This window comes from Haematobia irritans, chromosome 2 (assembly GCF_050003625.1).
Source record: "Haematobia irritans isolate KBUSLIRL chromosome 2, ASM5000362v1, whole genome shotgun sequence".
In the NCBI taxonomy this organism is placed as follows: Eukaryota; Metazoa; Arthropoda; class Insecta; order Diptera; family Muscidae; genus Haematobia; species Haematobia irritans.
In genome coordinates, this window is record NC_134398.1 from 73660326 (window position 1) to 73674406 (window position 14081).

Sequence of the window (14081 nt, forward strand, 5' to 3'; positions counted from 1 at the left end):
AATTTTGGTAATGATTCCGAGCCAAAGATGCGGGTTCTTTAAAATAAAAACATTTTTTAGCAACCCATCTGGCTTTAAATATAGGATCGGTAAAATCAAAATTAGGATACAGATATCATTTATCGAATTTTCATCTCTTTTCGCGGTATAAAGGGTGATACGGTCAAAATTTGGTCAATATAAACTTGACGTATTTCTTTCAATTTTGCATTTAAAAAACCTGAACACCCCACATTATGAAGGTGTGTGTGTATAGAATGTTGCTCCTATTTTTATTTTGGAATTCACTCTTCAGTTGTCAAAATGCCGTCCAAGCATCGCGAAAATCCGAGCTACTCGCACGCAAAGCTGGCAAAATCGCTAAAAGTTGCCAAATCAACCGTTACAAATGTAATTAAAGTGTTTTGGGAACGTTTGTCGACAGCCAGGAAGTCTGGATCGGGGGGAAATCGAAAACCGGAAGCCGCTGAGACGACAAAGAGAGTTGCCGGTAGTTTCAAGCGAAACCCTAACCTCTCTCTCCGAGTTGCCGCAAATAAGCTGGGTGTATCGTCTACAACCGTGCATCGAGCCAAAAAACGAGCCGGACTATAGACTTACAACAAGGTAGTGACTCCAAATCGCGATAATAAACAAAATACGACGGCCAAAGCGCGATCCCGGAGGCTGTACACGACGATGCTGACGAAGTTTGACTGCGTGGTAGTGGACGACGAAACCTACGTCAAAGCCGACTACAAGCAGCTTCCGGGACAGGAGTTTTATACGGCAAAAGGAAGGGGAAAGGAAGCAGCTATTTTCAAGCACATAAAACTGTCAAAGTTCGCAAAAAAATATCTGGTTTGGCAAGCCATCTGTACCTGTGGCTTGAAAAGCAGCATTTTCATAGCTTCCGGGACTGTCAACCAAGAAATTTACGTGAAAGAGTGTTTGAATAAACGTCTGCTGCCTTTCCTGAAGACACACAGTTGTCCGTACTGTTTTGGCCGGATTTGGCATCTTGCCATTACGGTAAAAAGGCCATGGAGTGGTACGCCGCCAACAACGTGCAGGTGGTTCCCAAGGACAAGAAGCCTCCCAACACGCCAGAGCTCCGCCCAATTGAGAAATACTGGGCTATTGTCAAACGGAACCTAAAGAAGACCAAAAAAACTGCTAAGGGCGAGCAGCAGTTCAAGGCAAACTGGCTTTCTGCGGCGAAGAAGGTGGACAAGGTGGCTGTACAAAATCTGATGGCAGGTGTCAAGCGTGAGGCTCGGCAATTCGGAGTTGGAAAAGCGAAAGCCTAACTGAATATTTTTCCTGAATTTTATACTAATTGAACTTGAAAAAGAAATTTAATTTGATTTTTTTAAATAAACGATTTCACCGATTTACACGCGTTTTCCCTTGACCAAATTTTGACCGTATCACCCTTTATGAATAAAGCTATTCACGTACAAACAAATGCCAGTTTAAAAATCCAAATTATGACGGATGCTTTAAAGTAAAAAAATTGTTCTTCATTCCAAAAAAAACTTTAAACCAAAGCACACTGGGCCAAACGACAGGGTTTTGACGCATTAAATCAACGGAAGTACCTAGGGATCTCAAATTTTGTACATGTACCACTGAGGATGAGAATAAAGTATGATCAACATTTTGGACCGATCCGCCCACTACCACGCCCACTTTATAATGGAGCATGTATCTCAACCACTTTAACCATACACCAAATTAAATATATCAATATGTAGTAACATTGGAAACTGAAAATCTGGATTAGACTACACGCACGCTATTATTACATGATGATCACTACCTTAGAGTGTAGGATTTCAGCAATTTTAGTTCAATTCAAATTTAGTTCAATTCAATCTCTTACACTCGCATTTCAGCTCAAAAGTTTTGATTACCATTTTTTCTGTAACACTGGGAAATGGGAACATCCCAGCTAGCATTTTTGTCGTTTTTAAGCACTTTCGAGTCTTTTTCGAGTCTACTTGGCGATTAAAAAGGCAGAATATGAGCTCATTTTATGAACATAAAAGACTCTTTTGTCGGGAGAAAAACGTGACTACCCGCGACTCTTCTTTATAAATCATTTATGAGTCTTCTTCTATAATATTTTAGAGTCTTTTTCGACTCATATTTTAGTAGCATTAAAGTCTTTTTTGAATCGTTTTTTGATCAGTTTTAGTCTTAATATACCTCATCTGCGATTCTTTTCCGAGTCGTTTTTCAATTATGATTATAATCCCTTACGAGTCTTTAATTTATCACATATTACTCTATTTACGAGTCACTTATGAGTCATTTAATAGTCATATTTCTAATCGCAAATGACTCTTCTAAGTGCATTTTTGAGTCGGTTTTCTGAACCCTTTCCCTTTAATTAATAATACGTGTTTTTTTATTAATATAAATATTTGTATTATAATTATTTTAATTAAAATACTTAGTATTTAATAACAAAATTATAAATAACAATCATTTGTTAATATTTCTTTAAATGAAAAAAAAAAAACAATTAATTTTAATAAAATTAAATAAAAAAATATATATACTTAATCACTTCTTTTCGTTTTTGTCAAACGATCCTTAGCATGAACAAAATGTTTTTGTAATACGACATTCATTTCCCTGTCTGTCGTTTCGTATTTAAGATGACATATATCTAAAAATATATAAGTGATTTTCTTGTAATAAAATTTAATTATTATTTGTATTATAAATATTTACTTACTTTTAATTAAAGTTATTATGAAAGATTTTTCAGCACTGGGCTTAGTGCTAGTCCCCTTCTAGCCATATAATGTAGCCAGTTCATCGGAATATACTTTCCGAACTGAATATCTTAAAAATTGTGCGTGTCCTTCTCCGCCTGTTTTTGCTGTAACCTCTTTCTAAAAAATGTAAACAGTGTTAAGAAAAATTATAAATTATCAATTTTATTTGTTAGTTTGTTTCGTCGCCTTTCAAACTTACAATTTGTTTCAGCTTTTCTTCATTTTCCTGTAGCAAATTCTCAAATTCATTTAAATCGTTTTTATTATTAAATGGAAGTTTCTGACAATATTTCTGACAATATATATATATTTTTTATTTAAATCACAATTTTAACGGGGCAATCTCTATAATATTATAGATAACTCTGTAAGATCATTACTTGATCACCAAAAGTACTCGAAGATGACTCCTTTAGACGATTTTAAATCGAACACATTTTATGCCCATTAGCGCGAGTCATTTTCGTGCCATTTGTGGTCCCGTTTAAGCAGTTTTTGATTACCAAAAGTACTCGAAGATGACTGCTCTAGACGGTTTTTGTTAGATTTTTGTTATTTTTTGTTGTATTTTATAACGAACTCACTTTACGCCCATTAGCGCGAGTCATTTTCGTATCGTATTATAATCACATAACGGACATAGCAGTTTTTGATCTCCTAAAGTACTCGAATATGACTCATTTACATGATTTTTGTTAAAACAATCACCCAAATGCTAGCTGGGATATTCTTTAAAAAAATGTTCAAATTTTTTTGTATGTGTTTGTAGAAAAAACGACATTCCCAGTCCAAAAATAACATTTTGTTTTTGAAACAGGTTTGAAGTGATCATATTACTTCTCTACGTGTCACTACCTTGACACTCTGCTATATGTAAGTCTACGCGGACTGTTATACTGTTTTTCATATGTTTTTTTATATGTTTCGAACTCAAATCTTTTAGCACAATATTTTTAAGTGCAAGCATATAATGTTCATAAACTAGCATAACATATTTGGGACATATATGTTAATATGTTAGAACATGTTATGTTTGGGACATAAAATATTTGTAAATGATGCAAACATATATTAATTTGGAAATAGGCTATAAACATATATGTGTTTAGAAAGAGAGACCTAGAGAGTATGCTGCAAGAAAATAATGGAAGTAACCAAGTGGCGTCTTAAAAATATATCCACACAAAGAAAAATTTATTAAAATTTTTTACTACCAGTGTTTGCCCTAAGGTGAAACATAATATGTTTGAACAATACAAACAATATTTTGTTTGCAAGAATCCTGAAAATATATTTACTTGAAGCAAACTGTGTTTGGGGTATATGTTATAGAAGCGATATTTTTTGAGGGTGTATATTTAAATATTAGCTGTATAATTTAGCAAAATTTTTTAATGGAACCTGTGCCGACGAATCAGTTACATTAGGGTGTCTTACAGTAACGGACGACATTTTATTTTATATATACATTAATGCTGTGGTAGATATTGCAGATTTACCCAAATTTCTCATTCCTTACCGTTGTTTTGACAAGATGTTTCAACTAAACAAAGTAACGCTACTTCTTTCCATTTTTTTATTTCCCTGCAAATTTATTTTACTTTTTTCTTTAAGTTGTCATGGAATACTTCCCTCTTTTATTGTTTTTGCGTTATTATTACAGCATTGGGAGTTGTTTTCTATCCAATATTTAATAATTTCTGCTTTTCGATTGTAACACCATAATTATAATGGGTTACCTTCATTAGCACTTATAAGCAAATTTATGTTTGCAAGAAAGACAACATCTCAACCTTTCTAACGCAGTATAGATCTCTACCAATCCGTTCCAAGTTAGTAAGTTCTGCTCCAGACAAAATGGGACACACATTAAATTAAGCAAAGAAAAAATATGCTTTTTGTCACACATTTTTCTTAAATAGCCAAACAATATTTATAATCTTTGTTAATTTTTACTAAAAGTACATACCTTGACTTAAATTTTACATTTCAAATTAAGTTTATAACTTTAAAAGCTTTTTTTACTAGCAAAATTTCTAAAGCACCTTGCTCAATAACAAACTGAAACGGCCAAACGGGTTGCCATATTATTTTACCAATTTGGATTTATTTCTTGTAATGTGTTATCAACTTTTTTGTAGCACCAAATGCTTAATTTTCACAAGTTAAAAAATTGATTTTATGCGTGAGATTTCGGTCATTGGGCCAATAGTGCAAAGACGCGAAATCCTGAAAATAAGTATTAGCCTATATTTGAAGTGTTTTTATCTTAAATCTAAAGATTCAATGTTTCAGTTAATTTAGGGACGATTTCTTTAAATCAAAAATGTGTTTCTTTACTTTAAGGAAAATTTGGTTTAGTTCAAAAACACACAACTTTACAAAATTTGTGTCCTAAATTTAATGAAAAACAAATTTGAAGTAAAGATTGTAAACTTTATTTAAAAAAATTCATTATTTTAAAGAAATTTATCCTTAATATTTTGTAAATCCTTAATATTTTGTAATTCCTTGCGTAATCTTTAGTATCACGTAAATATTTTTTTCAGTGTGTTGTTGGACTAGTTCCTTGTGGTTTCAGCAGTGATTCCGACACTTCGTTTGAATTACCTGCAAGAACCAAAAAGGGAAAGAAGACGGTCCAGGTAGAAAAAGATGAAAGCAACGAATTAAGAATTATTTATGTAGTTAATATACACTGAAAAAAATTTGGATATAATACGGAAGATTATACAACCTACAATTTAGTACACGCAATTTACACAATATTAAGGACAAATTCCTTTAAAGTAAAGATTTTTGAATTAAAAGAAAGTTTATAATTTTTGCTTCAAAAATGTTTTCTATAAAATTTGGGACACAAATTTTGGAAATGTGCATCTCTCTGTCAGAGGTCTTTATTTAAAGTAAAGAAAAACATGTTTAATGTAAAGAAACGATCTTCAAATCAAGTGATAAAATGAATCTAAAATTAATGATAAAAAGCATTAAATATAGGCTAAGTCTTATTTTAAGGATTTGGATCTTCAATTTAAAGTTTTTTAAGAATTAAGAAATCCCTTTTTACCTTGAAGAATGTGTTATAATTTGGATTTTTAAACTGGCATTTGTTTATACGTGAATAGATTTATGAATATATCGCAAAAGGAGAATGAAAATTCGATGTATGACATTTGTATCCAATATTAATTTTATTCATCTTACACTCAAAGAAAAAAATCTGCTAAAAACAGCAGTCGATGTCTGCTGTTATATTTTTGTATAACAGCAGGTTTAACGAACAACAAATTGTAAAATTTTTAGGTTATAATTTTTCCCTAAAGTATATTTAAGAACCAAAAGTAGTTTTTGGTATATTTTTGCACTTTAATATACTTTCAAGCTCCTAAATGCGATCAGCAAACATTTTCTTTGCTGTTATGTCTCAATTTGATAAATATTCAGATTCAATTTAATTAAAAGTTTTTTCTACCACACTGAAAAAACATTGAACCCACCAGGAAGAAAACTTTCGGTTAATTTTAGAAAATTTTGAATATTTGTAGAAAATTTTAACTAAAAGGTATTACAAACGTTGGCATCACGCCGATGTCATAAAAATAAGTAAATATTTTTTGACAAATTCAAGAAAATTTATTAGACGTAACTAAGTTTTTTCACTTGTTAAAGAAAATTTTGTAGTTTGAAGGAAAAACTTGGAGTTCAAAATTGCAAGAATGTCTTTAGTGACATACGAAGTTCATGACTCATTTTTGGTAAAATTTACAAATTTAAAGAAATTCTGAACTATTTTGTGGAAGACACGAATTTAGTTAAGCTTTATGTTTCATTTCAGTATATTTTTTTCCTCGGCTTTAGTTAATTTAACTAACGAACACAAAAAATTATTAGAGTAAAGGAAACTTCCACCAAACATAATAATTCCATGAACTAAAATAAAGTTAAATTGGCTTTAGTGAAATAGAGAGTTCACTTTTTTGACTGTACAAAGTTATACTAAAGACTGCACCCATAGACAAAATCATGAACAGCGTGGTAATTTCAAAACGACCCGTTCATGAAAGTGAATAAACACACACGTGTTGTCAAACTGAGAACATACCTGGTCAAGCTGACAATGTTAAAATGACACCATGCGTTGTCAAAACAACAACCAGCGTTCTTGATCTGAAAACGTATGCTTACGAATTTATAAACAAAATTAAAAACAGGTTTCCGCTACCGTGACTCGAACCTGATTTCTGCACCATACGCGTTAACAGTCGCCTTAGCACATTGCACCGCCGGCTGAGTTCACATAACAACATCTAACGAATATTTTAAGATTTTCCATGGCCAAAGACAAACGAGTGCCGTTCATGAAATCGTGAACGCCCGTGGAGGAAATCGTTAACATTCCGTTTTAATTTTTAGTGAACATTTCCGTTTCATTTTGTCACCGTCCATTCACAATTGTGGAAAGCAATTTTTTCTATTAGTGTGTCATCCATAATCGAATTACTTGGATTGTGGTAACAGTACCCAGCTAGCATTTGGGTGACTGTTTTAACAAAAATCATGTAAATGAGTCATATTCGAGTACTTTAGGAGATCAAAAACTGCTATGTCAGTTATGTGATTATAATACGATACGAAAATGACTCGCGCTAATGGGCGTAAAATGAGTTCGTTATAAAATACAACAAAAAATAACAAAAATCTAACAAAAACCGTCTAGAGGAGTCATCTTCGAGTACTTTTGGTAATCAAAAACTGCTTAAACAGTTACGGGACCAAAAAATGGCACGAAAATGACTCGCGCTAATGGGCATAAAATGTGTTCGATTTAAAATCGTCTAAAGGAGTCATCTTCGAGTACTTTTGGTGATCAAATAATGATCTTACAGAGTTATTGCAAGTGTTTTTTTTATTTAAATCACAATTTTAACGGGGCAATCTCTATAATATTGTCAGAAATATTGTCAGAAACTTCCATTTTATTATTAAATGGAACGATTTAAATGAATTTGAGAATTTGCTACAGGAAAATGAAGAAAAGCTGAAACAAATTGTAAGTATGAAAGACGACGAAACAAACTAACAAATAAAATTGATAATTTATAATTTTTCTTAACACAGTTTACATTTTTTAGAAAGAGGTTACAGCAAAAACCGGCGGAGAAGGACACGCACAATTTTTAAGATATTCAGTTCGGAAAGTATATTCCGATGAACTGGCTACATTATATGGCTGGAAGGGGACTAGCACTAAGCCCAGTGCTGAAAAATCTTTCATAATAACTTTAATTAAAAGTAAGTAAATATATATAATACAAATAATAATTAAATTTTATTACAAGAAAATCACTTATATAATTTTAGATATATGTCATCTTAAATACGAAACGACAGACAGGGAAATGAATGTCGTATTACAAAAACATTTTGTCCATGCTAAGGATTTTTTGACAAAAACGAAAAGAAGTGATTAAGTATATATATATTTTTTTATTTAATTTTATTAAAATTAATTGTTTTTTTTTTTTTTTCATTTAAAGAAATATTAACAAATGATTGTTATTTATAATTTTGTTATTAAATACTAAGTATTTTAATTAAAATAATTATAATACAAATATTAATATTAAATATTTATATTAATAAAAAAACACGTATTATTAATTAAAGGGAAAGGGTTCAGAAAACCGACTCAAAAATGTACTTAGAAGAGTCATTTGCGATTAGAAATATGACTATTAAATGACTCATAAGTGACTCATAAATAGAGTAATATGTGATCAATTAAAGACTCGTAAGGGATTATAATCATAATTGAAAAACGACTCGGAAAAGAATCGCAGATGAGGTATATTAAGACTAAAACTGATCAAAAAACGATTCAAAAAAGACTTTAATGCTACTAAAAAATGAGTCGAAAAAGACTCTAAAATAATATAGAAGAAGACTCATAAATGATTTATAAAGAAGAGTCGCGGGTAGTCACGTTTTTCTCCCGACAAAAGAGTCTTTTATGTTCATAAAATGAGCTCATATTCTGCCTTTTTAATCGCCAAGTAGACTCGAAAAAGACTCGAAAGTGCTTAAAAAACGACAAAAATGCTAGCTGGGCCCAGCTAGCATTTGGGTGATTGTTTTAACAAAAATCATGTAAATGAGTCATATTCGAGTACTTTAGGAGATCAAAAACTGATATGTCAGTTATGTGATTATAATACGATACGAAAATGACTCGCGCTAATGGGCGTAAAATGAGTTCGTTATAAAATACAACAAAAAATAACAAAAATCTAACAAAAACCGTCTAGAGGAGTCATCTTCGAGTACTTTTGGTAATCAAAAACTGCTTAAACAGTTACGGGACCACAAATGGCACGAAAATGACTCGCGCTAATGGGCATAAAATGTGTTCGATTTAAAATCGTCTAAAGGAGTCATCTTCGAGTACTTTTGGTGATCAAATAATGATCTTACAGAGTTATTGCAAGTGTTTTTATATTTAAATCACAATTTTAACGGGGCAATCTCTATAATATTGTCAGAAATATTGTCAGAAACTTCCATTTAATAATAAAAACGATTTAAATGAATTTGAGAATTTGCTACAGGAAAATGAAGAAAAGCTGAAACAAATTGTAAGTATGAAAGACGACGAAACAAACTAACAAATAAAATTGATAATTTATAATTTTTCTTAACACTGTTTACATTTTTTAGAAAGAGGTTACAGCAAAAACCGGCGGAGAAGGACACGCACAATTTTTAAGATATTCAGTTCGGAAAGTATATTCCGATGAACTGGCTACATTATATGGCTGGAAGGGGACTAGCACTAAGCCCAGTGCTGAAAAATCTTTCATAATAACTTTAATTAAAAGTAAGTAAATATATATAATACAAATAATAATTAAATTTTATTACAAGAAAATCACTTATATATTTTTAGATATATGTCATCTTAAATACGAAACGACAGACAGGGAAATGAATGTCGTATTACAAAAACATTTTGTTCATGCTAAGGATCGTTTGACAAAAACGAAAAGAAGTGATTAAGTATATATATTTTTTTATTTAATTTTATTAAAATTAATTGTTTTTTTTTTTCATTTAAAGATATATTAACAAATGATTGTTATTTATAATTTTGTTATTAAATACTAAGTATTTTAATTAAAATAATTATAATACAAATATTTATATTAATAAAAAAACACGTATTATTAATTAAAGGGAAAGGGTTCAGAAAACCGACTCAAAAATGCACTTAGAAGAGTCATTTGCGATTAGAAATATGACTATTAAATGACTCATAAGTGACTCATAAATAGAGTAATATGTGATCAATTAAAGGCTCGTAAGGGATTATAATCATAATTGAAAAACGACTCGGAAAAGAATCGCAGATGAGGTATATTAAGACTAAAACTGATCAAAAAACGATTCAAAAAAGACTTTAATGCTACTAAAAAATTAGTCGAAAAAGACTCTAAAATATTATAGAAGAAGACTCATAAATGATTTATAAAGAAGAGTCGCGGGTAGTCACGTTTTTCTCCCGACAAAAGAGTCTTTTATGTTCATAAAATGAGCTCATATTCTGCCTTTTTAATCGCCAAGTAGACTCGAAAAAGACTCGAAAGTGCTTAAAAAACGACAAAAATGCTAGCTGGGTAGCCTATGGCAAGATATAGTATTATTTTTAAAATATTCTTCTAAAGTTAGTCCTAATTTCCAATATTTCGAACTATTACAAACGGAATGACAAAGTTAGTATACCCCCATCCTATGATGGAGGGTATAAAATTCGATTGTTGACATAATGCAAAGAAGTTGCGACGCCTCTTTTCAATCTAATCCTACATAATGCACTTGCTTCATTATAGAAACTCTACAAAATACAATTTTTATGTCATATTTTTTTTTTTCTTACAGGTAATTATTGCTCATAAAAAATGTGTTGTTTTGCTAACTTTTTAAGTGGTTTTTATATGAGATAGTCGGAACATTAATACAATTCCAATTTCCATGAGAGAAATATATTCATTTACTTTTTGTTATTTGACATAAAAAAATCAATTTAAAGATCTCCCCTTCTAATTATTTTAAAGATCCCATCACCAAACTTTGTTGTGAGCATATCTGAATATGACAGATTTGCAACAAACTAACTTCATTGTGGTTTGGTTGGATATACAATGTAATATTATTAAAGTTGTACTTACGCTCTTGATTTCATTCATTTTTGTGAATTGTCTTCCAAATTCCCACAAATCGACGCCAAATTTCAATGCCCAATTTCGGACTCTGCAAAGAGAAAATAACAAAATTAATAATAATTACTAGTTTCAATGTCAGTTTTGACAAAAAATGTAAGACGTTTGTATAGCATTAATACTTTTGATAAAATTTATTTATTGTAATAATTTATCTTAGAATATAAGTATAAATTGTTAAATATTAAACCTACGAGGGCGGTTTGGAAACTTCTTAGCCTATCAATGAAAATAGTTCGTTTTTCAAAAATATTTTTATTTTTCAATCTCCTGAAGCTTCAATACACCTAGTTCAATGCTTTTCTAGCAATTATATCCCTTGATTAAAATAGTTTTCCTCAAGGTCTTCAAAATAGTGGTTTACAACTGTAATTGCATCTTCATTTGAGGTAAAACGCTTGCCAGCAAAGATTTTTTAGATTTGGGAACAAGTAAAAGTCACTGGGAGCTAAATCAGGAGAATAAGGTGGGTGGTCAAGCAACTCGTACTTTAATTCGTTGATTTTAGCCATTGTTAAAACACTTTTGTGCGCTGGTGCGTTGTCTTGATGAAAAAAATTTTGTTTGTGTTGTAAGCCAGGACGTTTTTCTCGAATTTGTAATTTAATTGATCCAAAAGGTTGCAATAGTACTCTGAATTTATTGTTTTACCCTTTTGCAGATAGTCAATCAATAAAATTCCTTTAAATGCCCAAAAAACCGTTGCCGTAACCTTACCAGCCGATTGAATTGTTTTTGCCTTCTTTGGGGCACTTCCTCCAGCTTTAGTCCATTGTTTGGATTGTTCTTTTGTCTCTGGAGTATAGTGGTGGATCCATGTCTCATCAACAGTTATGAAACGACGCTTAAAATCCATTTTATTTCGCTTAAAACGATCCAAACAAGCTTGAGAAATGTTCATTCTTATGCGTTTTTGATCGTCTGTTAACAAATGCGGCACCCACCTTGCAGAAAGCTTTTTCATCTGTAGTTCTTCATGCAAAATTAAATGGACTCGATCATTTGAGATGCCCATGATATTAGCAATTTCACGCACTTTTATTCGTCGATCAATTAATACCATATCATGCACTTTGGCTACAATTTCTGTTGTTGCTGCTGTTTTTGGACGTCCACTACGTGGTTCATCTTCAATGCTTGTACGACCACGTTTAAATTCAGCAACCCATTTTTTTACTGTTGCATATGAAGCAGCACTTTCACTTAACACATTCACCATAATTTCTTGTCCCGATAAATCTTTTTTGTGTACAAATTTAATGACAGCACGTATTTCTAATTTTTCCATTTTAAAAAAATTGCGGATGCGTCTTTTTTGGAACACCTGTTTCTATATGAAGGAGTTGTCAGATCGAAACACAATTTAACATGTGTTCATAACAGAGATGGATGTTTCCAAAACATTTAACTTTTTTCTGTTTATACCGCGCTTTTTGTGCTAGGCTAAGAAGTTGCCGAACTGCCCTCATAGTATAGTCATATTATAAAACTGCGATGGTATAAATATCAGGAAGAAATATCAGTCATGAATTACCGTATGTCCATCCTTTGGAATATCCCAAGATATATGTTGCTTTTTTATCAAAATAAAAAAGATTTTTTTAAATTAGGCAAATATGGCCACACAATATGGATGCTATGGATGACGTGAGAGCAATATATAAATCTGTACTGATGTACCTGATACTTCGCATACCAAAGAATAAAGTATAAATACTCCATTTTACCAAATATCAAATGAAACCGAAGTATTTATTCGTTAAAACCGAGTAATACATATAATACAAAGTAAACAGAGAATCTTTGCATTACATACAGTTAGGGTGTCCCAATAACCGGATTTTTTCAAATGTCGGTTTTCGGTTTATCCGAAAATGCCAACTTTTTTAAAAACCGGGTTTCGGTTTTTTGTTTTGCTCAAAACCGGTTGATCTGTTAAAACCAAAACAATAAAAATTTGTGAAAATGAATTTTACACATCCATTTTATTCTAAAAAAACAATATTTTTATTCATTGTAATCGAAAAATTAATTGCTGTTAAGGTGCTTCCTCTACAAATATTTCCATTTCCTGCGAAACTGAAATTACGCCTTTACTGATAATAGATGTCCGACTATACCTCTCCAGTGCTTTGTGTATACATTGCATATAAAGGGTGATTTGTTAAGAGCTTGATAACTTTTTAAAAAAAAAAAAAAACGCATAAAATTTGCAAAATCTCATCGGTTCTTTATTTGAAACGTTAGATTGGTCCATGACATTTACTTTTTGAAGATAATTTCATTTAAATGTTGACCGCGGCTGCGTCTTAGGTGGTCCATTCGGAAAGTCCAATTTTGGGCAACTTTTTCGAGCATTTCGGCCGGAATAGCCCGAATTTCTTCGGAAATGTTGTTGTCAAAGCTGGAATAGTTGCTGGCTTATTTCTGTAGACTTTAGACTTGACGTAGCCCCACAAAAAATAGTCTAAAGGCGTCAAATCGCATGATCTTGGTGGCCATTTCTTGAGATGAATTGTTCTCCGAAGTTTTCCCTCAAAATGGCCATAGAATCGCGAGCTGTGTGGCATGTAGCGCCATCTTGTTGAAACCACATGTCAACCAAGTTCAGTTCTTCCATTTTTGGCAACAAAAAGTTTGTTAGCATCGAACGATAGCGATCGCCATTCACCGTAACGTTGCGTCCAACAGCATCTTTGAAAAAATACGGTCCAATGATTCCACCAGCGTACAAACCACACCAAACAGTGCATTTTTCGGGATGCATGGGCAGTTCTTGAACGGCTTCTGGTTGCTCTTCACTCCAAATGCGGCAATTTTGCTTATTTACGTAGCCATTCAACCAGAAATGAGCCTCATCGCTGAACAAAATTTGTCGATAAAAAAGCGGATTTTCTGCCAACTTTTCTAGGGCCCATTCACTGAAAATTCGACGTTGTGGCAGATCGTAAGTCTATTCATGATGAAATGTCAAAGCATACTGAGCATCTTTCTCTTTGACACCATGTCTGAAATCCCACGTGATCTGTCAAATACTAAT

At 31.8% G+C, this 14081-nt stretch overlaps 1 protein-coding gene and 1 long non-coding RNA gene across 2 annotated transcripts in view; one reads left to right on the top strand and one right to left on the bottom strand.

Annotated features, from left to right (window-relative positions):
• Window positions 1-14081, bottom strand: part of stol (voltage-dependent calcium channel subunit stolid) — a 286854-nt gene that overhangs the window by 225632 nt on the left and 47141 nt on the right. The window contains exon 2 of the mRNA XM_075295293.1: window positions 10991-11072. Coding sequence (XP_075151408.1) covers window positions 10991-11072 — 82 coding nt within the window. The remainder of the gene's footprint in view (window positions 1-10990; window positions 11073-14081) is intronic.
• LOC142223005 (uncharacterized) lies at window positions 8979-9814 on the top strand. Its single transcript, XR_012718480.1, has 3 exons — window positions 8979-9400; window positions 9483-9642; window positions 9712-9814. It is a non-coding gene; the product is annotated as an uncharacterized LOC142223005 (long non-coding RNA).